Source organism: Mirounga leonina, unplaced genomic scaffold, assembly GCF_011800145.1.
Source record: "Mirounga leonina isolate KUSES-001 unplaced genomic scaffold, KU_Mleo_1.0 Mir_94, whole genome shotgun sequence".
Lineage (NCBI taxonomy): Eukaryota > Metazoa > Chordata > Mammalia > Carnivora > Phocidae > Mirounga > Mirounga leonina.
This window is the reverse complement of record NW_023270855.1, coordinates 47,674,833-47,701,953: the sequence shown is the minus strand read 5'-3', so window position 1 is coordinate 47,701,953 and position 27,121 is coordinate 47,674,833. Positions and strand designations below refer to the sequence as shown.

Sequence of the window (27,121 nt, the reverse complement as noted above, 5' to 3'; positions counted from 1 at the left end):
AGGAGGCGTCCAAAGTGTGCTATGAGGACCCTGGAGTCCCAGAGACCCTTTCTGAGGGACCATCAGGTCCTCACTTTTCCAATGAAGGTGAGGATGTATTTTCTTTTTTTTTTTTAATTTAATTTAATTTTATTATGTTGTGTTAGTCACCATACAATACATTATTAGTTTTTGATGTAGTGTTCCACGATTCATTGTTTTTGTATAACACCCAGTGCTCCACGCAGTACGTGTCCTCCTTAATACCCATCACTGGGCTAATCCATCCCCCCACACCCCTCCCCTCTGAAACCCTCAGTTTGTTTCTCAGAGTCCATAGTCTTTCATGGTTCATTTCCCCCTCTGATTTTCCCCCCTTCATTTTTCCCTTCCTTCTCCTAAAGTCCTCCATGGTATTCCTTATGTTCCACATATAAGTGAAACCATATGATAATTGACTTTCTCTGCTTGACTTATTTCACTTGGCATAATCTCCTCCAGTCCCATCCATGTTGATGTAAAAGTTGGGTATTCATCCTTTCTGATGGCTGAGTAATATGCTATTGTCTCTATGGACCACATCTTCTTTATCCATTCATCTGTTGAAGGGCATCTTGGCTCCTTTCACAGTTTGGCTATTGTGGACATTGCTGCTATGAACATTGGGGTGCATATGGCCCTTCTTTTCACTACATCTGTGTTTTGGAGGTAAATACCCAGTAGTGCAATTGCTGGGTCATAGGGTAGCTCTATTTTTAACTTTTTGAGGAACCTCCACACTGTTTTCTAAAGTGGCTGTACCAAATTGCAATCCCACCAACAGTGTAAGAGGGTTCCCCTTTCTCCACAACTTCTCCAACATTTGTTGTTTCTTTCCCTGTCAATTTTTGCCATTCTAAGTGGTGTAAGGTGATATCTCAATGTAGTTTTGATTTGAATTTCCCTGATGGCTAATGATGAACATTTATTCATGTGTCTGTTAGCCATTCATATGTCTGTGGAAGGAGCCTAGATGCCCTTCAACAGATGAATGGATAAAGAAGATGTGGTCCATATAGACAATGGATTATTACTCAGCCATCAGAAAGGATGAATACCCAACTTTTGCATTGACATGGATGGAACTGGAGGGGATTGTGCTAAATGAAATAAGTCAAGCAGAGAAAGACAATTATCAAATGGTTTCACTTATATGTGGAACATAAGGAATAGCATGGAGGACATTAGGAGAAGGAAGGGAAAAATGAAGGGGGGGAATCATAGGGGGAGACGAACCATGAGAGACTATGGACTCCGAGAAACAAACTGAGGGTTTCAGAGGGGAGGGGGATGGGGGGATGGGTTAGCCTGGTGATGGGTATTAAGGAGGGCGTGTATTACGTGGAGTACTGGGTGTTATATGCAAACAAGGAATCATGGAACAATACATCAAAACTAATGATGTACTGTATGGTGACTAACATAACATAATAAAATAAATAAATAAATAAAAATATGTTACATTGATATTGAATAGGTTGACTCTTCTTTTGAATGTATCTATAACTGAATATTGTCAGAAAATCTCAATGTTACTTTATAAGATGGTGAATATGGAGAGTGATAATGCACCCAAACAAAAGCCAATTAGAGGCTCAAGTTTTCTTGAGTGTAAAGAAATCGCCAGACCAAAATGTTAGAGAGTTGTTTCTTTATACTTTGTGTCACTCTTGGAATGGTATCTTATTTTTTATTTCAAATTCATATTTTGAATGATTACTACTGGTGTAATTCTATGAGAAATACTGGTTTTTGGAAGTGGATCTTCTGCATCTCTGTGCTCTCTCTCGCTGTGGTATGCTCTGACTTCACTCTTTGCTTTTTCTGGGTGGACGAGCCTGTCTCTTCCTGTCAAATCTTCACATACCTTCTTTCTTTTTCTTTCCTCAGAGCACCGCTCAGGGCTTTCAGTTCCATACTAATGAACAGCAGAAACAGTGAGTATCCTTGTCATTTTCCCAATCCTAACATACTGCATCTAAAGTTCCTCCATTTTGTAAATTTTTTAGGGTATATTGTTACATAGATTCATGATCTTTATTCTGGTCGCCTTCACTCCCTGTGATCTGAGCAGATGCAGCATCTGTGGCTGGTCAGAACTATAGCATGGTGTCTGAATTCATCCTTGTGGGCTTTTCCAACTTCCCACAGCATCTCCTGCCTGCCTTCTTCCTGCTGTACCTGCTGATGTACCTGTTCACCCTGCTGGGGAACCTGATCATCATGGCCACTGTGTGGAGTGAGCGCAGCCTGCACACGCCCATGTACCTCTTCCTGTGTGCCCTGTCCACCTCTGAGATTCTGTTCACTGTTGCTATCACCCCTCGCATGCTGGCTGACATGCTCTCCAGCCACCGCTCCATCACCTTTGTGGCCTGTGCCAGCCAGATGTTCTTCTCCTTCACATTTGGCTTCACCCACTCCTTCCTGCTCATGATCATGGGCTACGACCGCTACGTGGCCATCTGCCACCCCCTGCGCTACAACGTGCTCATGAGCACCCACACCTGTGCCCGTCTAGTGTCCTGGACCTGGGCTGGTGGCTCAGTCATGGGAATGATGGTGACCCTGATAGTTTTTCACCTCACCTTCTGTGGGTCAAACTTGATTCAGCATTTTGGCTGCCATGTGTTTTCCCTCCTAAAGTTGGCCTGTGGGAAGGAGACATCCTCTGTCACCTTGGGTGTGATCCTGGTGTGTGTCACAGCTCTGATGGGCTGTTTATTCCTCATTGTCCTCTCCTATGTCTTCATTGTGGCTGCCATATTGAGGATCCCTTCAGCTGAGGGTAGGCACAAGACCTTCTCCACATGTGTGTCCCACCTCACTGTGGTCATTGTGCACTACGGTTTTGCCTCCATGATCTACCTCAAGCCCAAGGGCCCCCATTCTATGGACAGTAACACACTGATGGCCACCACCTATACGGTCTTCACCCCGTTTCTCAGCCCAATCATTTTCAGTCTCAGGAATAAGGAGCTCAAGAATGCCATAAAGAAAAGCTTCCAGAGGAAATTCAGTCCCCTAAGCTCTTGATGTCCAGTTTGGTGGTGAGGAAATGGGGTAGCTGAGCTGGGGATAATAATGACTCTTTCCATAGGACTTTTATAGGGTTTCAGTGTATGAAAATACTGAATAGGTATTGTGGGATGCATCCATAGTTGTTGGATGCATGTTACAAATTTGTTTTTCTTCAATTTGTTTGCCCCCTTTTTGCATAGCAACTAGTGATCATCATGTCTTGTTCTTGACCCAGTGTGATGAAGTCCATCCCATTTAACTCTGTCTAAGAGTGTGTTTTCTATCTATGTGCCAGAGGGCGCATCACATGGTCATGTTTGGGCACTGATGCTAATGGTTCTTCTTCTTTTTTAAAAATTTTATTATGTTATGTTAGTCACTATACAATACATCATTGGTTTTTGATGTGGTGATCCACGATCCATTGTTTTCATATAACACCCAGTGCTCCATGCAGTACATGCCCTCCTTAATACCCATCAAGGGACTAACCAATCCCCCCTCCCCCCTCCCCTCTAAAACCCTGTCTGTTTCTCAGAGTCCATAGTCTCTCATGGTTCATCTCTCCCTCTGATTTCCCCCCCTTCATTTTTCCCTTCCTTCTCCTAATGTCCTCCATGCTATTCCTTATGTTCCACAAATAAGCGAAACCCTATGATAATTGACTTTCTCTGCTTGACTTATTTCACTTAACATAATCTCCTCCAGTCCCATCCATGTTGATGTAAAAGTTGGGTATTCATCCTTTCTGATGGCTGAGTAATATTCCATTGTATATATGGACCACATCTTCTTTATCCATTCATCTGTTGAAGGGCATCTTGGCTCCTTCCACAGTTTGGCTATCGCAGACATTGCTGCTATGAACATTGGGGTGCATATGGCCCTTCTTTTCACTATATCTGTGTCTTTGGGGTAAATACCCAGTAGTGCAATTGCTGGGTCATAGGGTAGCTCTATAATGGTTCTTCTTGAATGGAGAAGCAAGGGAAGACTTCGGTCCCTCCAACATAAGAATAAACAGAAATAAGCATAATAATGAATGCCACCAGCATTGGGGCTTTCCTTTAGGCATTGTGTCTAGTGTTTTATAATTACCCCTTAATATGAAAATGTACAAAAAAGTAAATAAACTATTTGCCTCCAGGAGGGTAGGTGACTCTGTCTATTTCCTTCTGTCTTTGTAGGTGATAGATCCTAAGGGAATTTTTCTATACTGATCTGAGTTTGAGTGAAGGATGTCAGAATATGAAGTCAGGAGAAAGAGGGAGAAAGGGAGGGGGTGAGAGTGGAGGATGAGAGGGCTCAGTATTTGAATAAGAACACACAGAATGTTAGAAGTGTGTTGCTATCTGACATCTTATAGAAATCTTTTTCCCTTCTTCCCCACATTACTTTCAGTGAAACATCAATTTCTCACTCTTGTGTTTTACTTGAATCTATCTGGGGGATGTGTTGGAGGGCACAGTAATATCTCAGGATGGCACAAAGAGAGATCAGGATATGTGTACCCTCTTTAACAGATGAGAAATATTGGTGGACATCACTCATGAATGAAGGAGTCACAGGCAACTTTAGATCTGTCTGAGTCCCATGCTGCGGTTTGGGAATACTATATATCTGGACATCCAAGAAGAGGGACTTTGTTGGTGTAAGTTCATACTCAAAACTGTGGCCAGATATTTGGGCTGCAGGCAGAAGATGTTTTTTAATAGTAAATGTAAAAATGGCTATCACATATGAGTACCTGCTGTTTGCCAAATGTAGGAAGGGTTTCCTGTGCATTCACCCTTCTAAGTCTCAAAATAAACTATTATTTCTGCTCATTTAGATATGACCCACATCTATTACTATTCACATTTTTGAAAGGCAGAAAATGTAAACCTGAGAGATGATTTGTCCCCAGCCACACTGCCCTGAAGTGGTGAAGCAGGAATCCATTACAATCTGCATGTGAGTGGGGTTGGTGATCAGGAATGCATCTCTCTCAGGTGCCTGCAGAGAGAAATGTGGTCCTGACTGGGAGAGGAAGGCTGTCATTAGAAGGAATAGACACCTTTCAGGGAAGAGGGCAGGTACAAGGAAGAGGACAGGTACAGCTGTGGGCGCACACCCCTTTCACACAGCCAGAGAGAAATACTGATTCCAGAGAAGTTACAGAGTTGCTTTGTCACATCAGCACTGACAACGAGACCCTGGGGTTCCATTTCATTATTTTACAATATTGGTGTAAATGACTAATGCCAACCCATCACACCTAAGATGTCCTTTTCCAGAGCCTGTGACTATGTTCCCTTACCCAGGAAAAGGGACTGCATGCAGATGATATGCAGTTAAGGATCTGAGACAGAAGAATTACCCCGGATCATCCAGATGGGTCTGCTATAATTGCAAGTCTCCTTCTAAAAGTGGGCAGGAGGGGTCAGACACAGAGAGAAGTAGGGGATGTGACACTGGAAGGAGGCATTGGAGTAACTGAGCCAGGAACCTTGTGCTAAGGAATGCCTGCTGCCTCTGGAAGCTGGGAAAGCAGGAGACAGATTCTCCCCTGGATCCCCCGAAGGACGCGGCCCTGCTCACGCCTGGTGACCCTGATTTTGTCTTCTGGCCTCCAGCATAGAGGATAGATGTGTGTGGCTTTAAGTCACTAGGTTTATGTGCTTTGTTATAGCAGCCCTAGAAAACTGACTCGTGAAATGGCATCCTGTCATTCTATGTGAATTGTTTCATGACAGAATTAGTTTCAAGTCAGATTCTTATGCCATTCTTCTTTATTGAGAAGACTTAGGGCATGGAGATCATTCATGAGAAGGGCTGAGTATCCTCAGAAGTCCATCAGCAAAGGTGAAGGAGTCCCGATAGCTCGGCTGCAGGATTTGCTCATTGGCGGCAAGGCCCCTGTGGTGTGTTGTGAGGATACATGTGACCATGAAGCTGTAGGGTACCCAGCCCAGGGCCTGGGGACCCAGCCTCCGTGAACACTTACGACTCTTCTATTTGCTGAGTCCTTCATTTCCATAGAATGTGTGGAAAGTGGCTAAGTTTGCCAGTAGGGAAAAAAATGTAAAACCACAGCTCTTGGCACTCTTAGAACATTTTGCAGCCTTCACATGGCGCAGAGACCTTGCTATCTGCACTTCATTGAAGTTCCTATGAATTATTTTTGAATAGCGTGATCGCTGTACAGCACACATTGGTATTCTATTCCCCCGTGAATCTCCCCATTAGCTTGTAAGCTCCTTGGGGTCAGGGTCTCTCTCTTGCTTACCATTGTACCCTACTATGCTTGACACAGTAGGTACTTAAATATTTGTTAATTGCCTGAAAAACTCAATTTAGTGAGTAAATAATATTCTAGTGCAACTACAATATATTATAGATCATAGTATGCTATAAGTGTATTGTTCCATTATACAAAACACATATATTAAATTATATGTAGTATATATTATATACTATGATACCATATATGATAGTATATATAACATATAATATACCATATTAATATGGCACATATTAACATGATAATAATATATAATATACAGTGTATATTTTATATATTATATGATATATATTATATACCAATATATAAATATAATTAATACAATTCCATAACATAATTATATTATAACAGTGATATATGTAACCATATGTTAATATATTATATTGTATTATATTATATGTATGTTACATATTATTATTGATTAATTATAATGAATTTTTATATAACATATATAGTTGTTACATATAATATGTAATATGATTTAATTATTATAAAATGCTATAACATATAATTATCAATATAACATATAATAACACAGTATATATTTTTATAATGTATATGATTATATGTTAATGTGATTATAAGATGTAATATAATAATAATTTAATGAAATATAATACTACATAACATATAATATTACTTTATAATATCAATAGATATAAAGAGACTTATAGGAAGAAATAAGGTACCAACCCAACGTTGGTTTGGGGTTTTTTGGGAGCAGTGTTTTAAAACAACTCAGATTTATTTAACTCATGCAGATAACATGGTAGAGTTTTGTATAAAAAGAAGAAAGCCACCACGTGATACTTACTAAGACTTGCACACAGCTCAAAGGTGATTCAAGCATACTGGGCATAGCGATGTGAGATGTGCATTAACCTTTCAAAGATGGAATGCCAACCAGCACCAGATTGTTCCAATTCAAATTTTTTATTAGCGATCACAGTATAAATTTTTTAAGGAAAGACTGGACTTGTTATTTTTTTCTTGAGTTTTCCCTTCCTACTTAGAAAAACAGCTAGAGGCACTGACAAGCTCTGAAGTAGGACTCAGCCCAGGTGTGGCTGGATACAGACCCTGAGCTTCTCCCACCGGGATTTTAGAATAGTAGTCATAATAATTATTAATACTATTTTGAATTCTTACTATGCTCCAGGACCCGTGCTGAGCACTTGAGGTGCATGATCTTACATAAACCCCAAGCAGCTCTGTGAAGCACAAACCATTACCATGAACACCATGTTGCAGAGGGACTGGCCATGGTTGGGATGGGTGAGGGACTCCTCTTGGAAACCTTCCCAGACAGGGCTCAGGGGAGACCCTGAGTCATATCCACTGGGCCTTCTTCTCTCCTTCCCCAGCAGGGATGGCCACCATGGAGGGGCTACAGCATAGCTCGTGTCTGAATTCATCCTCAAGGGTTTCCCAGCCAACGGTAGTTGAAAACCTAAACGGTTTTTATATGTAATATAAAGAGGGTGATATATATAAACATGCTGCTAATGTTTGGCAAATTACCAACCGGAATAGACAATTCACCAGTAAAAGTTGGGGAATTAAGTATTGAACATTATGTCAAAACCAATTATGTAATGTACGTTGGCTAACTGAATTTAAATTTTTAAAAAGTTGCGTAATTGGGGAGAAAAGGGTACTACGTAGCAAAGGAGAACACAACTTTCAAAATACAGATAAAAAGCAGAATTTGAGAAAAAGATTCATTCAAGACATGGGAACCAGGGCACTAGATATTGCTTTGCTACTTTATGAAGCTTCCCGAGTAAGAGTGGCTGGAGTCGGGTGGGGTGGGAGGGATGGGGTGGCTGGGTGATAGACACTGGGGAGGGTATGTGCTCTGGTAAGCGCTGTGAATTGTGCAAGACTGTTGAATCTCAGATCTGTACCTCTGAAACAAATAATGCAATATATGTTAAGAAAAAAAAAAAGAAGAAGAAGAAGAAGGTAGCAGGAGGGGAAGAATGAAGCGGGGGAAATCGGAGGGGTAGACGAACCATGAGAGACGATGGACTCTGAAAAACAAACAGGGTTCTAGAGGGGAGGGGGGTGGGAGGATGGGTTAGCCTGGTGGTGGGTATTGAGGAGGGCACATTCTGCATGGAGCACTGGGTGTTGTGCACAAACAATGAATCATGGAACACTTCATCTAAAACTAATGATGTAATGTATGGGGATTAACATAAGAATAAAAAAATAAAAAAATAAAATACTATATAAAAAAAAAGAAGAAGAAGAAGAAGGTAGCAGGAGGGGAAGAATGAAGGGGGGGAAATCGGAGGGGTAGACGAACCATGAGAGACAATGGACTCTGAAAAACAAACTGAGGGTTCTAGAGGGGAGAGGGGTGGGAGGATGGGTTAGCCTGGTGATGGGTATTGAGGAGGGCACATTCTGCATGGAGCACTGGGTGTTATGCACAAACAATGAATCATGGAACACTACATCTAAAACTAAGGATGTAATGTATGGGGATTAACATAACAATTAAAAAAAAAAAGAGTGGCTGGAGTCAGAGGTAGTGACAACTGCACATTGGAAATACCACCTACATCTCTTCTGTCCTGGTTGGTTTGATTGCCTGCCCCGAAGGGCCAGGTTGTTTGAGGGAATTTCACTTGCTGCATGGATGAAACCCCCTTTTGCATTTCTGTTCTTTACTCTAATTCAGGGTGAGATAATGTGAAGAGGAATAGACTCCCAAGGAATGGAGACTTTCCTCCTGTGTCCACGTTCAAGTGAGATCCAGTAGAGAGGTGTTCACCAGATGGATGCAGTTCAGCAAGGTCATGGCAATGATGCATTACTAGAGGTTTCATATGCAGATAAGGAAGAAACCTTACAATTGATGTCATGGGGAAACTCCTTCTAAAACGACTTTAACACCTGTGTTCTCTGCATCACCTTCTTCACCAGGCTCTGAGCCATCAGCTCTCTCTTTCCCTAAAGACACCATCATTAGTTTGGGGATTAAGGTAATGCTGGCCTCATAGAATGAGTCTGGAAGCTTTCCTTCTGTTTCTATTTTTTGAAACAGCTTCAGGAGAATAGGTATTATTTCTTCTTTGAATGTTTGGTAGAATTCCCCAGGGAACCCATCAGGCCCTGGACTCTTGTTTTTGGGAGGTTTTTGATCACTGCTTCAATCTCGTTACTGGTTATTGGCCTATTCAGATTGTCAATTTCTTCCTGTTTCAGTCTTGGGAGTTTATAGGTTTCCAGGAAGGCATCCATTTCATCCAGGTTGCTCAGTTTATTGGCATATAGTTGTTTATAATAATTTCTAATAATTGTTTCTATTTCCTTTTTTAAAAATGTTGTTTTATTATGTTATGTTAGTCACCATACATCATTAGTTTTTTTTGTTTGTTTTTATTTTTTTTAAATTTTATGTTATGTTAGTCACCATACAATACATCATTAGTTTTTGATGTAGTGATCCATGATACACTGTTTTCGTGTAACACCCAGTGCTCCATGCAATACGTGCCCTCCTTAATACCCATCACCGGGCTAACCCATCCCCCCATCCCCCTCCCCTCTAAAACCCTGTCTGTTTCTCAGAGTCCATAGTCTCTCATGGTTCATCTCTCCTTCCGATTTCCCTCCCTTGATTTTTCCCTTCCTTCTCCTAATGTCCTCCATGCTAGTCCTTATGTTCCACAAGTAAGTGAAACCATATGATAATTGACTTTCTCTGCTTGACTTATTTCACTTAGCATAATCTCCTCCAGTCCCATCCATGTTGATGTAAAAGTTGGGTATTCATCCTTTCTGATGGCTGAGTAATATTCCATTGTATATATGGACCACATCTTCTTTATCCATTCATCTGTTGAAGGGCATCTCGGCTCCTTCCACAGTTTGGCTATTGCGGACATTGCTGCTATGAACATTGGGGTGCATATGGCCCTTCTTTTCACTACATCTGTGTCTTTGGGGTAAATACCCAGGAGTGCAATTGCTGGGTCATAGATAGCTCTATTTTTAATTTTTTGAGGCACCTCCACACCGTTTTCCAAAGTGGCTGTACCAACAGTGTAAGAGGGTTCCCCTTTCTTCACAACCTCTCCAAAATTTGTTATTTCTTGCCTTGTCAAATTTTGCCATTCTAAGTGGTGTAAGGTGATATCTCAAGGTAGTTTTGATTTGAATTTCCCTGATGGCTAATGATGATGAACATTTTTTAATGTGTCGGTTAGCCATTTGTATGTCATTTGCAAATATATTCTCCTGTTCTGTGGGTTGCCTCTTTGTTTTGTTGACTGTTTCCTTTGCTGTGCAGAAACATTTATCTTGATGAAGTCCCAAAAGTTCATTTGCAAATGACACTACAGACAAAGGGCTGGTATCCGAGATCTATAAAGAACTTCTCAAACTCAACACCCAAAAGACAAATAATCAAGTCAAAAAATGGGCCAAAGACATGAACAGACACTTCTTCAAAGAAGACATACAAATTAGGAGAAGGAAGGGAAAAAGTGAAGGGGGAGGGGAATCGGAGGGAGGGATGAACCATGAGAGACTATGGACTCTGAGAAATAGACTGAGGGTTTTAGAGGGGAGGGTGTGGGGGGATGGGTTAGCCCCATGATGGGTATTGAGGAGAGCATGTATTGCATGGAGAACTGGGTGTTATATGAAAATAATGAACTGTGGATCACTACATAAAAAACTAATGATGTATTGTATGGTGACTAACATAACACAATAAAATTAAATTAAAAAAAAAGACACTATCACTACCAGCAATAAGATCTTTACCTTTCTTCCACTGTTCCCTTCCTCACCCAGCAGAGCTTGCAGCCCTATCAGATGCAGTCACCACTTCTTTCCTTTCCTTGACTAGGTGCCTCTCTCTGTTCCACTGCTAACTTACAGAAATTTCTCTCTCTTCCCTCCCCTCCCCTGCATTCTCATACCAAATGCTGCACTCAGAAATAAGTCTATACCTATGATTTCAAAGGCATTGGGAAATTATAAATAACAAGCCATTTTTTTGCTGGCACAAATTGCCCTTTTTCCTTTTTTTTTACAGGTTTTTAAGAATAAAAAGATGCTATATTAAAAGTGCTGAATATCGTATAATGCCCAATATATTGTATATACTGACATGATGACTATTATTAGTTTTTACCATTGCTGTACCAGCAACCCAAGAGCTGGAAATAATATTACTGTTTGCTGATTGCATCTGAATAATGTATATGCCCACACATGTGTGTGGTGACTCCCCTTTCCCCACTATGTAATCACAGGTCTGGGTATTTGATGGCAGTTCATACAGGGTCATTTTCAAGGAAATTGCAACCACATTGAACCAGTCAAATCTAAGATTCAGCCCCTACTTCATGCTATGTACAAAAATTAATTCAAAATGGAGCAAAGGCCTAAATGTAAGAGCTAAAACTATAATGTTCTTAGAGGACAGCATAGCTGAGCATCTCCATGACCTTGGATTAAGCAATCATTTCTTAGACATGACACCAAAACCATAAGCAATGAAGGAAACCAATACATAAATTGGATGTCATCAGAATTAAAATCTTCTGTACTGCAAAGAATACCGACAAGACAGTGAAAAGACAACTTACAGAATGTGAGACAATACTTGAAACTCACCTATCTGATAAGGGCCTTATAACTAGAAACTATGAAGAATTATTACAACTCAACAAAAAGACAAACAAGCCAATTTAAAAAACAGGTGAAATATCTCAACAGCATTTCTCCAAGAACACATAGAAATGGCCAACAAGCATGTGATGAGATGCACAACATCATTACTTATCAGAGAAATGAAAATCAAAACCACCATGAGATACCACTTCTTACCACTCAGATAGCTATAACTAACAGGACAGGTAATAACAAATGTTGGCAAAGATGTGGAGAAATTTGAACCCTACTTCGAGGCTGGTGGGAATATAGAGGGATGCAGCCACTTTGGAAAACAGTCTGGAACTTTCTTTAAAAATTAAACATAGAGTTACCATTGGATCAAAAAAATCCACTCCATAGTATACATGCAGGAGTGTGAAACCATATATTCAAGAAAAAAGGGTACACAAACATTCCTAGTGGCATTATTCAAAATAGCAAAAAGTAGAAATACTGAGAAGTTCAGCAAGCAATAAACGGACAGATGAAATATAGTTATGTCCCATTATCAACAATGGCCAAACTATGGAGAGAGCCCCAATGTCCACTGAGTGAGGAATGGATAAGATATAGATATATACAACAGAATATTATTCAGCAATCAAAAAAAATGAAATCTTGTCATTTGCAAGATGGAGCTAACGCTAAGTGAAATAAGTCACTCAGAGAAAGACAAATACCATATGATTTCACTCGTATATGGAATTTAGGAAAAAAAACACAGGAAGGTATGGGAAGAGGGAAAAGGGAGAGAGGGAAAAAAAACCATAAGAGACTCTTAATGATGGAGAACAAACGGAGGGTTGATGGAGGGAGGTGGGTGAGGGATGGGCTAGGAGGGTGGTGAATATTAAGGAAGGCACTTGTGATGAGCACTGGGTGTTGTATGTAAGTGATGTAAGTGATGAGCCACTGAATTCTACTCCAGAAACCAATATTGCACTGTATGTTAGCTAACTAAAATTTAAATTAAAAAAAAGAAAGAAATACAGTATGTGCACACAATGGAATAGTATTTGGCAATAAAAAGGAATGAACATCTCATACATCCACAACATGAAGGAACCTTGAGCACATTGTGCTAAGCGAGAGCACTCAGTCAAAATGGGCACCTAGTGTAATTCTATTTATATGAAATGTTCAGAACAGGCAAAGTGGAATGAGTAAGTCACGGGGATGAAAGGTACAGCATAGGGAATGTAGTCAAAGGTATTATAATAGCATTGTGTGGCGTCAAATCACTATGTTGTACAATTGAAACTAATATAACATCGTATGGCAACTACATTTCAATTTTAAAAAATTAAAACATATTCTGAAAAAAAAGTGGTTTCCTATAGCTGGGGGTTATGGGAGTTGGGGAAGAAATGGGAACTGAATGGGTAGGGGTTTCCTTTTTGGGTGACAAAAATGTTTCAAATTGATGGTGGTGATGATCACATAACTCTGAATACACTATAGACCAACTGAATTGTGTACTTTAAATGGGTGAATTATATGGCATGTGGATTATATCTCAAGAAAGCTGTTTGAGTACAAATAAAACTAATAGCCAAGACACAAACCAAGGGAGGAAGAAGAAGAAAAGTTCACATTTATTGAGCACCTGCTAGGTCATGGGTGTTGTCACACATCTTTTTACCAATCTTACTAGGCAGACATTGTAAACCCCATTGTACAGGTGAGGGTATGGTCCTCCTTCTACCTTCTTCTAAAACCACCTTCACACTGGCCACTTAGATGCTGGAGGGATAGAGTTTGCTGAGGAAGGTCTTCTTCATGGCAGTCTTCAGCTCCTTGTTCCTGAGACTGAAGATGATGGGACTGAGGAAGGGTGTGAGGATCGTGTAGGTGATGGCCATCAGGGTGTTGCTTTCGTGGGAGTGCAGACCCTTGGGCTTGAGGTAGATGATAGACGCAAAGCCATAGTGCACAATGACCACAATAAGGTGGGACGCACAGGTGGAGAAGGTTTTGTGCCGGCCCTCAGCAGAGGGGATCTTCAAGATGGCAACCACAATTAAGGTGTAGGAGAGGAGGATGAGGAGAAAGCAACCCAACAAGTTGGTGATGCACACCAGACCCACGCCCAGGGCCACTATAGGTACATTAGTTCCACAGGCCAGCTTCAACAGTGGTGGCACATGACATAAAAAATGCTGGATTTCATTGGGTCCACAGAAGGTGAGGTGGAAAGTGGCTGTGGCCACCACCAGCCCTATGACTGAGCCACCAGCCCAGGACGAGGCCACCAGGCAGGCACAGCCACGGGGGCTCATGAGCACATTGTAGCGCAGGGGGTGGCAGATGGCCACATAGCGGTCGTAGCCCATGACGGTGAGCAGGAAGGAGTGGGTGAAGCCAAATGTGAAGGAGAAGAACATCTGGCTGACACAAGCCGCAAAGGCAATGGTGCGGTGGGTGAAGAGCAGGTCCACCAGCAGGCGTGGAGTGATGGCCAAGGTGTAGAGGATCTCGGAGATGGACAGGGCACACAGGAAGAGGTACATGGGCGTGTGCAGGCCGCGTTCGCTCCACACAGTGGCCATGATGAGCAGGTTCCCCAGCAGGGTGAACAGGTACATGAGCAGGAACAGCAGGAAGAAGACGGGCAGGAGATGTGGCGGGAAGGTGGAGAAGCCCACGAGGATGAATTCAGACATGGAGCTGTGGTTTAGGCCCAGAGTGGTGGCCATCACTGGGTGGAAGAGAGGGAAGGCGGCCTGGTGGGCACGAGTTCTGGGTCCATGCTGAGCCCGGCCCAGGAGGACTTCCCCGGGGGTGGGGGGCCCTCACCCCCCACACCACGGCCAGTCCCTCCATGACCTGCTGCTCATCATGACTGTCAGTGATCCTCGGAGCTGCTTGGGGTTCACGGAAGATCGTGAGCCTCAATTGCGTAATGCAGGCCTTGGCACATAGTAAGAATGCTGTAAAAAATAATACTGATAATAATAATTACAACTACTGTTATTACTGTCATTGACTCCATGCACGACCAGCCGGCTTTCCTGCCTTTGAGCATGCTGGCCACTCCATGCTTCTCTCCATCTCTGTGATACCAAATCCTTCCTGAATTTTAAGTGCAAGCGACTCCCTGATTGCTATCTTCAGCTGGAGGTCACCTCTCCTGTGTGGCATGGAGAGGATGTAGGCTCTGGTTAATTCTCAGCATTATCCCTTACTGGCTCACTGGGAACATGGAATAATCATCCTCATTCCACAGGGCTGTAGTGGCACTAAGGTGAGGTGATGCCCGTTCAGCTCTTAGCTACTATTGTTGTTGTGTGGTCTAACTTGCGTGAGTCCCCCACAAGGATGTGGCACCGACCAGCATTACCAGAGTCACATTCTCTGGGCACTCTATCTCTGGTCACTCACCGATGCTCTTCTCTGAATCTCCTTCCTTCTCCTCAAGCCCTACCCACTCTCCTATCCCCAACCTCCTGCTTTGTGGAGCAACCAAGGCTCGCAGCGGTTCTCTCATATCCTTCCCTGAGTGGCAACTGACTCACATCTGCCCCAGCTCCCCGTGAGGACAGCTCTCCTTCCAAGCAACTGCTCCATCCAGTGTTACTGGTCTGTCTTTCTATCTTTCTTCCTCTCTCTGCCATCGACAGACTTGATGCAAAAAATGCAGGATGGGGGCGCCTGGGTGGCTCAGTCATTAAGTGTCTGCCTTCAGCTCAGGTCATGATCTCAGGGTCCTGAGATGGAGCCCCGCATCCGGCTCCCGGTTCCACGGGAAGCCTGCTTCTCCCTCTCCCATTCCCCCTGCTTGTGTTCCCTCTCTCGCTGTGCCTCCCTCTGTCAAATAAATAAATAAAAAATCTTTTTAAAAAAATGCAGGATGGACCAACAGATGAATGGATAAACAGAAAGTGGTATCCATATGATGGAATATCTTTTAGGCATACAAGAGCATGAAGTACTGAACATGCTACAACATGGATCAACCTCAAAGACAATATGCTGAGTGAAAGAAACCAGCCACAAAGACCACATATTGTATGATTTCATGTATTTGAAATATCCAGAATAGGTAAACGCATCAAGACAGAAAGCAGATTAGCAGTTGCCAGGGAACAGGAGTTCCAATGAGGAGTTGCAATGGGGAGTGACTGTTAAATGGGTTGCAGATTTCCTTCTGGGGTGGTGAAATCTCTTGGAACTAAATACAGGTGTTTGTGGCACAATATTGTGAATGGTTAAATGGCACTGAGTTGTGCCATTTAAAAGGGCAAGGAGGTAGAGAAATTAGAACTCTGTGCATTGTTGGTGGGATTGCACAGTCGTGCAATAGCTATGGAAAACAGTATGAATGGTCCTCAAAAAATTAGAAATAGAACTACCTATGCGTCAGCCATCCCACTTCCGGATATATATGCAAAAGTGGCAAAAGCAGGGTCTGGAAGAGATATTTGCACACGCCTGTGCAAATAGAAGCACTAGTCACAATAGCCTTGAGGTAGAAACAACCCCAATGTCCATTGGTGGATGGATGGATAAACAAGATGTGATATATCCATACAATGGAATAGCATTCAGCCTTGAAAGGAAGGAAATCCTGTCACATGCCACAACACGAAAGAACTTTGAGAACATTATGCTATGTGGAATCAGCTAGTCCCCAAAAAGGAGAAATCCTGTATGATCCCACTTATGTGAGGTATCTAAAGCAGTCAAATTCATAGAAACAAAGTAGAATGGAGGTTGCCAAGGACTACAGGGAGTGGGAAACTGCAAGTTTTGTTTAATGGGTATAGAGTCTCTGTTTTGCAAGATGAAGAGTTCTGCAGATCTATTACACAACAATGTGAATATCCTTAACACCACCGGAACTGCATACTTAAAAATGGTTAAGATAATAAATTTTATGTCATGTGTTTTTTACACATCAAAGTACGAACACATGTGGCATCATAAATGAACCTTGAAAACATCATGCTATGTGAAAAAAAGCCAGGCACAAAAGGTTGTCTGAACAAAAGGTTGTCTGATTCCAGTAATATGAAATACCTAAAATGTGCAAATTTGTAGACACAACAAGCATATTAGGGGTTGGGGGGAAGCTGGAGCCTGGGCAGGGGGCAATGGGGAAGTGATTACTAATGAAGGTAGTGTTTCCTTTTGGGGTGATGAAAATATTTGGCAACTAGAAAGGGGTGATGGTTGCACAACATTGTGAATGTGCTAAACGCCAATGATTTGTAACTTCAAAATGATTAATTTTGTATTATGTGAAATTGTCCCATTTTTTTTTTTAGAAAGGAAAACGTACCTTCCTTGGTCCTCCTCTACCTCTGTGCTGTCTCCCCCTTGGTTCACAGCCCAGCCTGTCCCCAGGAAGGAAGAGAGTGAGTGCCTAGGGCCAGAGAGGAGATCAGGAAGGAAGAACCCACCACCTGCCCTTAAACCTTCCTGTGCCTTCCAGGGCAGCCACTGAGCCTCCGCCAGGTGTGTGTGAGAGCAGAAGGGGAGACACCTCAGAACAGCTCTCCTCAGGGGTAGGCGGCCTCCGGTTCTTACAGACTGGCATCTGGGTGCCCCCTGTGTCTCACTAACACCTACATGTGGGTGTGCCCCCACACCTCCACATACCTGCATTCCACTTCCCACCCACCCCCCCTACACACACACACACACAGGCGCAGCTGCCTTAAGCTCTACACCAGACAGGCACACAGCAGGCCCACATGCACCTGCGCTCAGGATCAGACCCGCTCACTCACACGGAGGCGGAGACCCCGCCGCGGGGATGGACCCACCCACACAACTGCAGAGTCGCGGCCACAGGCACCCCCGCAGGTGCACACAGACGTACACTCTCACAGCACGACACAGTAGAAGCAGGAAGATGGTGACTACCGCCGGTGTCCCTGGCAGACACCCTTCACGCTAAGATCGCAGCGATGACCAGGAAGCACACAGGACCTGGATGCGCGATTCCTGAATTAGAGGCATCCGCCCAGGAACTGTTTCCTTCAAACTTCGTTCAGCGGGGTTCTGGGTCCCAAGATCCACCCCCACATTCTTATCACCCACAGTCCTTCCCCGCATCCCGCGCTTGCATCACCTCCTCCTGAAAAGCACCCAGGGGCGCACACTCGCCTCCGTTGGTGGCGGCGGCGGGGAACTGTCTGGGGGCGTCGCAGAGGAAGCCCTGGGTCCCCTCACTCACACTCAACACCGGGAGCTCAGAAGAGGGGTGGGCAGGGCGGGAGGCTGCGCCTGCGCTTTATCTAGCGGTACTCCAGGGCTATTCCAAAGGCTTCCGAGGGGAGGTGGGCAGCAGAGGCAGGTTGTGGGCGGGGCCACCCTCAGGGCTCAAGTCAGGCGGGGCAGGGGTGGGCCTCAGGGAGACTTCCAGAGGCTTCCCTGAGATTAGCCCAGAGCAGTGCATGCAGCCTCCAGACCTTTCCTGAGGCCTCCCAGCCGGGCTGTGCAGAAGATGGTTAAGGCAGGAGAAGGAGGAGACAAGACTGCCTCTAACTGGACAGGGGAAGGAATACAAAAGGAGGCTGGAGCCCCTCCCCTACTCTCTGAGCATACTCCTTTGTTCTCACGCATGCTGGACTATGGACACTGCGTTCTCAAAGCTCAAGTCCATCCACACCCCACAAACAGGCACCCCTGGGCCATCCCAGAGAGGACAGCACAGGTTCCCAGAGCTGGGTGGGGAAACCCTGGGTCCCAGCCCCTGGGAGTGGTCCAGAAGAGGGGCTGCTGTCTGGCCTCTGCAGAAGCAGAGGTGCGGGGTCAGAGATGGGATCTCAAAGCATGGCCCTGCTCTGGGCCCAGGCTGCCCCAGGCTGAGGACTGAGGAGGGAGGGAGGGGGCAGTGCCGAGGTGTCAGGCCACCAGCAACCAGGCTTGCCTTGCTCTCGGGCCACAGGGCAGCTCAGTGTCTACTCTCCTCCCTCCTCGTGTTCTCACGTCCAGACCCCCCGCCTGGTGTGAGCACATATGACCTAGAAGACAGCAGCCGCCCTTGAATTAGTTTCCTAGAGCTGAGGAGACAAATTGCCACAAACTGGGTGGCTTAAAAAACCAGAAATATGCTCTCTCCCAGTTCTGGAGGCCAGATGTCAGCAGGGTAGTCCCTTCTGGAGGCTCTGAGGGAGGATCAGCCCTATGCCTCTCTCCCGGCTTCTGGTGGCTGCCAGTACCCTTGACTGCATCATTCCCATCTCTACCTGAGTCTTCACATGAACTTCTCCTTGTGTCTGTATGTCTTCTCCTCTCCTTATAAGGGCACCAGTCATTAGACACCAGCATTTAGGAGCTCAACACCCAGGATGATTTCATCTTGAGATCCGTATCTAATTACACCTGTAAAGACCCTTTTTTTTTTTTTTTTTAAGATTTATTTAGTTATTTATTTGACAGAGAGAGACACAGGGAGAGCAGGAACACAAGGAGGGGGAGTGGGAGAGGGAGAAGCAGGCTTCTGCTGAGCAGGGAGCCCGATGCTGCGGGGCTCGATCCCAGGACCCTGGGATCATGACCCTAGCCAAAGGCAGATGCTTAACGACTGAGCCACCCAGGCGCCCCAGTAAAGACCCTATTTCAAGCAAGGTCACATTCTGAGGTTCCAAGTGGACATGCATTTCTGAGCAACACTATTTTAACCCACTATACATCCCTCCTGATTCAGTTCTCTGCTTTGGCTCTGACCTCTACACCTGCTTCCTACACAACATCAGAGGGATCCTGCTAAACAAAGCACATTACATCCCCCACTCCTTGCTTGGAACCAGCCATGGCTCCCTAGTCCCAGATGCTTCCCTGCAGCCAAAACTCTGGTCCCTGTCAGCCTTTCCAGTTTCGTCTCTCAGCTGCCTCTCCCTCTTCCAACACAGCACCCCCACTTTGCATCTCTAGGCTAAAATGAGATGGGAGCATGTTCAATTTCTTGAGAGTACCAGACTCTCTCATCCCCAGGTCCCACTGCATCCCTCATGCCCCACTCCCATCTGCTTCAATCAACCGGTCTCAGGTCACATGCCACCCTCCAGAAAGCCTATCCTGCATCCCTGCACCCCAGACTTGGGGTCTCTGACTCCTAGCTTGCCCTGAAGTCCCCCATCACATGGTGCTGTCATCACCTGGTTATGGGTCTGTGTCTCCCACTAGACTTCGACAGACCTCCTGAGGGCAGAGATGGCATCTCACTGGGAGCATGCTGTGTTCCCAGCACCCAGAAAGGTAAAAATTAAATGGAACAATAAATACTCAATAAAATGCATTAAAGAAAACAGTGAAGGAAGGATATGCACAGTGCTGTGAGACCCTACAGTGCAGACGAGAAAAGAGGTAGGTGGTATCTGAGTTGAACTCTGAAGAATGAACAGTCCCCAGCACACGGCGTCAGGGAGGGAACAGCAGGCAGAGGAACCAGCGTGAGCAAAGGCATGGAGAAGTGCCCAGGATGGGGTCGGGGGAAGCTGGGAAGTCAGACGGGGTCACAATGTGAAGGGACTTGGAGGCACCTTGGATCCAGCCCTCTGGAGCCCGAGGGAGAGTGGGCTGGAAGGAGGGGCCAGCCTGGACGGAGGGTCCCGAAAACACTCTCCTTTAAGCTCTAGCCCACTGGTGCACCGGAAGACCCAGAATGTGGGGGCAATCTGTTGGGATTTCCTGGCACAACTCAAGTCTGGAAAGGACATCACAGAAACAGATGTTCAACGAAGAAATGAATTTAGAACTAAGGAGAAAGAGCTTTTGTTGCTGCTTCTGGATGCCCAGAAAGGTCAGCATATAAGGCTAAGGTCACAGAAGAGGGTCAATAGTAAGCCAGGAGATGGAGTGGAGCCCAACGTCTCAGTTCAACTGCATCTTGCAGCCCTGCCTGGAGGGGGCGCTGTGACCCTGGACAAGTGGCTTGGTCTCTCTGGGCCTCACTTTGTCTTTTATGAAATGGGGCTGAATGATAAGAGACACAATGTGTGTAAAGAGCCTGGCACTCAGTAGGTGCTTGGTCGAGGAGAGCTCTCTCCCCCCACAATGCCCATTTCAATCTTTTTCTTGAACTATGTGCTTTCATTTGAATCACAGGTATTTTTGTGTACCTACTGTGTGCCAAGCAGTGTGTGGCCACTGGAGATAAAATGAGCAATAACCAAAGTCTCTTTGAACCACAGCCTTGTAGCTTTGTTCAGCTGTTCTGCCAGGCAGGACCCATGCCTTCCTGGTCTCTGCACTGAGTCTGACCCAGGGGTGACCAAGAAATATTGTCCAAGTCCTTTCCTACCCCAGACATTCATCAGCCCCCAGTGGGTGCTGGAAACTGTGCTCACAGCTACAGACGGACAGATGGGTTAGACCCAATCCATCCCCAAGAGTAATGTCCTGCACCTGCTTCCCTCCATGGCACCCTGCCCTCGCCCAGGGCATGTGAGGCAGTTTCCCCTGTGTCTTGCACCTGATCCCAGGCACATGAACATGGCAGGACTCATTAACTGTCATTGGATTTCCTTTTTGGATCTTTTTACCTCCATGGGTTTCAGGGAAGTCAACAGGGCTGTAGCATCCTGGGAGTCTGCTGCACCTTCGTGACATTTATCTCCCAGGATCTGAATGACTTCAGCACTCGCCTGTCTCTCCCCCTTGCCCGGTCGCTCTCAGAGGTGACACTTAGGTCCAGTCATTTTCCATCTCAGCACAAACTAGGAACACCGTGAATGTGTATAGGACAAAATTCCAACTATGGATTGGACAGTTAAGTCAATTGAAAAACTCTTCAAACCCTTGGTCATCATCTTGCTTAAGAAGTCCCCCCCGCCATTTTGCTAGGCAGCTGAGGGAGGAAGCCTCATGCTTGATCTGCTCTTTGATAACTGGGTAAAGTCGGAACAGGACACACTAGCTGGTTAGTTTGATAAGCATGACCAGCCTCAGTACCCAAAGCCTGTGCGCCAGATAACTCTTATCTCCAGCTCAGATGAAGTCCAGCCCCAGCTAGCATGTATCCAAGAGCTGTGTATGCAATGCCTGAGCCCTTCTCTGGGGAGCCCACAGTGACCAGGACTGACATGCCTGCTCCTGTGGACATGACAGCAGAGGGGAGAAGGCAGATGATGAATAACTGAATTTAGACAAGAATATGAGATGTGTGAGGAAGGGAAGGTGGTGGGCTATGAAAGCAGGGCAGGTTGCAAGGGTTTTATGGAGAAGGGGACATTCCAGCTGAGGTTTTCTCCTCTAGAGGTAGAGTGTGAAGAAAGGGTGCATCAGGCTTAGGGAACAGCATGTGCCAGGGATCTGAGGTGCGAAGATGATTGTCCATTTAAGGAACAGAAGAAAGCCAATGTGACAGGAGGCTTGGACAGGAGAGGAGTGAGTGGCTCAAGATGGCTTAAAGACAAACAGGAATCCAAACAAGAGGACCTTATTCCATAACCCCAACTGCCACGGGATGGCACTCATCTACATGAAACACTGGCTATGTTTCACACACAAGATGGTAGTGGGTTCCTGTGAGGTCTGTCACACAGGCACACCTGAAAAGTGAATTTCAGATAAATTAGGAATGAGCCATTCATGTTTCAGAAGGATTTTGCAGCCCACATACTTTCTGTAGGGTTGTAATGAGAGATGAGTTTGTTTTCTCAGCCAGTTTTATTGAACACCTATTAGGTGCCCGGCTGTGGAAACACAATACTAAGCTAGTTCAGATTGGTCCTACCCTCTCAGGGCTGCTAGTCTAGTGGGGAAGGAAGGAAGGTGTTGAGCAGGTAATATCTATAATACAGTGCAGTGAGCAGTACTGTGGAAGTAGAAGCCTCAGCCGCCCTCAGAGCTCTGGAGACCTTTGTCCCTGTCTGTGTCCAGCAGCATGGAGTGCTCACAATGACCACTTGGCACCCCATGGTTTGCAGGCTATAGTTCTGCCATGGTGCATGTTGTAGAACTTGGCCACTTTGAGCTCCAGGGAACTGGTGTGTGGGCCAAGAAATGGTCACCTGCATTTCCCACCTACGTCTTTTGGTGGTAATCAAACACTGAGTTTGAGCTTGAGACTAAGTGGGAAAACTATCTGGGGACCATTCCTCTGGAGTGAGCTGAACCCATGGCTCAGTCTCCACCTTAGCCCTGAGGTATGCATTTAAACTCATCTGCCTGCAGCTCTATGGCCAATCCTTAGGGACTCTAATTTCCACAAATGAAGTGGAGATGGGGAATTGTGTGTCAACTTTTTTTTTTTTTAAGATTTTATTTATTTATTTGACAGACACAGTGAGAGAGGGAACACAAGCAGGGGGAGTGGGAGAGAGAGAAGCAGGCTTCCCGCCGAGCAGGGAGCCCGATGCGGGGCTCGATCCCAGGACCCTGGGATCATGACCTGAGCCGAAGGCAGACGCTTAACGACTGAGCCACCCAGGTGCCCCGTGTGTCCACTTTTAATGAGCTCCCAGCTGTCACTTAAAATCCTGTGATTTTTTCAGTAATGAACCACAGTCTTGGCTTCTAGGGATTGGTATGCCAGCTGGGCTTGGCAGGTTGTGCAGGGAAGGGGTCCCATTGTGCTCTTTAGTGCCATTGACTGATTCCTGATGAGCCTAACTCTATTCACCTCTCTGTGTCCTCCAGGAAGCGAGCCCAGGGACCCTGGCAGATGGGCTCTGAGTGCATGGGGGCGGGGCTGGAGGTCGTGGATTCAGACAATTCTACTAATCACCTGCTACCCCAAGACATCACTTCCGGGGTGCCTGGGTGGCTCAGTTGTTTAAGCGACTGCCTTCGGCTCAGGTCATGATCCTGGAGTCCCGGGATCGAGTCCCGCATCGGGCTCCCTGCTCGGCGGGGAGTCTGCTTCTCCCTCTGACCCTCCTCCCTCTCATGCTCTCTGTCTCTCATTCTCTCTCTCTCAAATAAAAAAAAAAAAATCTTATTAAAAAGACATCACTTCCACTGAATTCTCTCGGGGCTTTTTGTTTACTTCTTTAAACAAAGACTAACTAGCCACCAGTGTGAACTGTTCAGCTCTCTTCAGGTTCTTCAACACAGATTAATAGGCAAGGAGAGACTTGCATGTAGTTGCTTAGGTGGCTCTGTGACTCAGGGCACCGACCCACATCAGACAGACTCAGGTGGAGATCCTGGCCCAGCCACTTCCTGGTTGTGGGATGTTGGTGAAATGACCGGACCTCTGTGATTCTCTCTCTGAAAACGGGAACGCCGATAGTAATAACACCTACCTAATGTATAAACTGTCTAGTGCTTAGCAAATGTTCAGTAAGTCCTCGATACTGTTGTTTCATCACTTAGGAGAGCCATGTAGTAGTCTGGGTATAGTGAGCGGAACCAGCTCCCTGTTCACCTGCCTTACCCCATGCCTTTAGAACTCATCCATCCATTTAGCCATCAAACATTATTGAGTAATTTCTGTGTTCCTGGTTCTGGAAATTCAAATACACAGCAAGCAAGTTGAGGTTCCTTCTGGGTTTTACCTTCTCCTGGGGAGAAACTCATTTATGAAAATATGAGTTAATATGAGTCACACAAATAAAATGCTAATTTCAAGGAAATGGATTTGTGGTTGCTGTTCTTGGGCCAAATGTAGCATCAGAGTCAACAAATAAATGGAAATTATATCAGAGTCAGGGTGGGCTGCGATGAAATTATTTTGCTGGGTTTGGACCTTTCCCCAGTGAGGATTAGTTCCCATTGTTGTTTGTTCAAACCTACCTTCATGAGCACACTATGAAGGCGCACACACATGTTGTGCCTTTCCATAATGTCAGCTTTATTCAGTCATAAAGCAAGATTATAAAGCAGGTTCAGGATTCCAAACTCAGTGACATTTTACTACATATTCAACTTGGCTTCATACATGTTACACAAAGCAAAGCGCAAGACAAAGTCATACAACAAGCAAGATACAATAAGGGGTAAGCAGTTAACAAACCAAATGCAAAGTCAGTCTGTGAGCACCCAGTTGGGAGGAGGCCTTGGTCTGGTCTGGGTCAGCTCTGTGCACGTGCTGCTTATTCTGTTCAAGCATTGGAGGATCTCTGTTGTGTTCAGAGATCAATTGGGCAGACCTTTTGCAGGCAATTGCCTTTTTTGATGTGGTCAGATGTGAAAGGGACAGCGTTTGGAAAGTCTGACAGTTTGCTGCAAAGTCCTCCTTTTTTAAAGGAGTTTAATCAGTCTTGGGCCTTTGCAGATGTTCTTGGGTTCAGCTGGTTACCAGTTCTGGAAGCCATCAGCTTGTGCTGGTTTTAGCGATATCCTGTCTGAGCAGCAATGCCCTTGGCTGCTTATGTCAGTGCTTGACATAAGTTACTGCTTGACATGAGTTTGGCTCTCAATGCTGTAATCTCACTGGGGTTTGGGGACTGCCTGGCTTCAGCCATGGCTGCAGTTCACTCAGCTCTGAGATGGCCCTGCCCTGCAGGGTTTTCTGAGTGATCTACCCAGCTCTTGGAAGGAAACACCCTCCTCCCCAGCCTTCCTATGCTTGTCTTCCTTCCTGGCTCAGCGCAGGGGCCCGAAGATCTCTAGATGGCCGATGATCAAGTAATCTGATAGAGGAAGGGACCTGGGCACCTGGGGCAAAGTCAGTGGGCACCGAGCTTCCCCTGCAAACTTGATCTCTGCCCTAGGTAGTTAAAACACAAAACAATACAGAACTGAATCCAAATCCCTGTACTCACACCATCACCACTCTCTGCTTCTAACAACTTTCTGTGAAAAATTATCTCAGGTTTGCCCAGTTGTGGACATGTGGCCTTAGGAAGTCATTTGCATCATTCTTTTCTTGGCTACTGAGGCCAGTCCCACTTCCCAGCACCATTCAATCATTCACTCATTCATTCATGCATGCATGCATGCATGCATTACTCTAACTAGCTAATTACCTATTTATTATTTTAAAGTTTTAAGATGTTGAATATAAGGAAGAAGGAGCTAACATTTATTGACTGCCCTCTGTCAAACACGATGAAATGCCCTTTACACACTCTATCTCATTTCATCTTCACAAAAAAGCTGTCCAAAATAGTGACTGTTCAACACAGAATAGATGAAAAGCTTGGTGTGGTGAAAACACAAGGCTAATAAAAAGTAAAGCTAGGATGTAAATCAATCCTTTCTGACACCAAGCTGTCTTCCCCATTATTCTCTGCTGTGTTACTCAATACTATGCACCTGAAAGAAAAGAAAGAAAAATTACCTAGCCATCTGTTATAAGTTGAGTTGTAACACTTGTCCTCCCCAAATTTATGTGTGAAAGCCCTAATCCCCAGGACCTCAGAATGTGAGGGTATTTGGTAATAGGGTCGTTGCAGATATAATCAGTTAAGATCAAGTCATACTGGAGTAGAGCAGGCCTCTCATCCAATATGACTAGTGTTCTTACCAAAGAAATGGGAACTTGCACACAAGGAGAATATCATGTGAAGATAAAGGCAGAAGTTGAGGTGTTCCTTCTACAAGTCCAGAAACACCAAGGATTGCCAGCATGCCACAAAAGCCAGGAGAGAGACTGGTGACAGACTCTTTCCTCACACCCACCAGAAAGAACCAATCTGCTGACACCTTGGTCTGGGACTTCTATCCTCCCAAACTGTGAGACAACAAATTTCTGTGGTTTAAGCCACTCAGTATGTCGTACTTTGTTATAAAAGCCCCAGGAAACTAATATACCACCTATTTTGCATATTGCATTGCAATCCTTAGCCACATGCATACGTATTTTATGCAATTATGACCACAGTAGTATATATCATACTGTTTCCTCATACATCTAGGAAATCCTGATAATTTTTTAAATAAGAAAAAGTGCTCATGCTTATTAGCAATCAGGAAGAATGCAATCTAAATGAACAAGGAGATATTATTACATGCATATCAGATTGGGGCATATTTTTAAATCTGTCACCAAGTGTTGGTGAAGATATGGAGCAAGTGGAACATTCATACACTGCTAGTGTGAGTGTAAATTGGTGCAAAAATTCTGGAAAACAGTTCAGCACAAATGACAAAGCTGAGAACACACATACCCTTGGAGTTGCACTTGTAAGTATATATCTAACGCGGTTGCATGCTTATTTGCATGCTTATTTCATCACAATTTTTTGTAATTGCCAAAATTGAGAATAACCAAATGCCCAT

The 27,121-nt window shown here is 44.8% G+C and overlaps 2 protein-coding genes across 2 annotated transcripts; one reads left to right on the top strand and one right to left on the bottom strand.

Annotated features, from left to right (window-relative positions):
• The first annotated feature begins 1,651 nt into the window (after positions 1-1,651).
• LOC118005581 (olfactory receptor 10H3-like) lies at positions 1,652-3,054 on the top strand. Its single transcript, XM_034997549.1, has 2 exons — positions 1,652-1,696; positions 2,116-3,054. The coding sequence occupies exons 1-2, from the start codon at positions 1,652-1,654 to the stop codon at positions 3,052-3,054; spliced, it is 984 nt and encodes a 327-aa protein (XP_034853440.1).
• A 10,683-nt stretch (positions 3,055-13,737) lies between these two features.
• Positions 13,738-14,713, bottom strand: LOC118005322 (olfactory receptor 10H2-like). The gene has a single exon (XM_034997193.1). It carries the CDS (start codon positions 14,695-14,697, stop codon positions 13,738-13,740), a length of 960 nt encoding a protein of 319 aa, XP_034853084.1. The 5' UTR covers positions 14,698-14,713.
• Between the last annotated feature and the right edge of the window lie 12,408 nt (positions 14,714-27,121).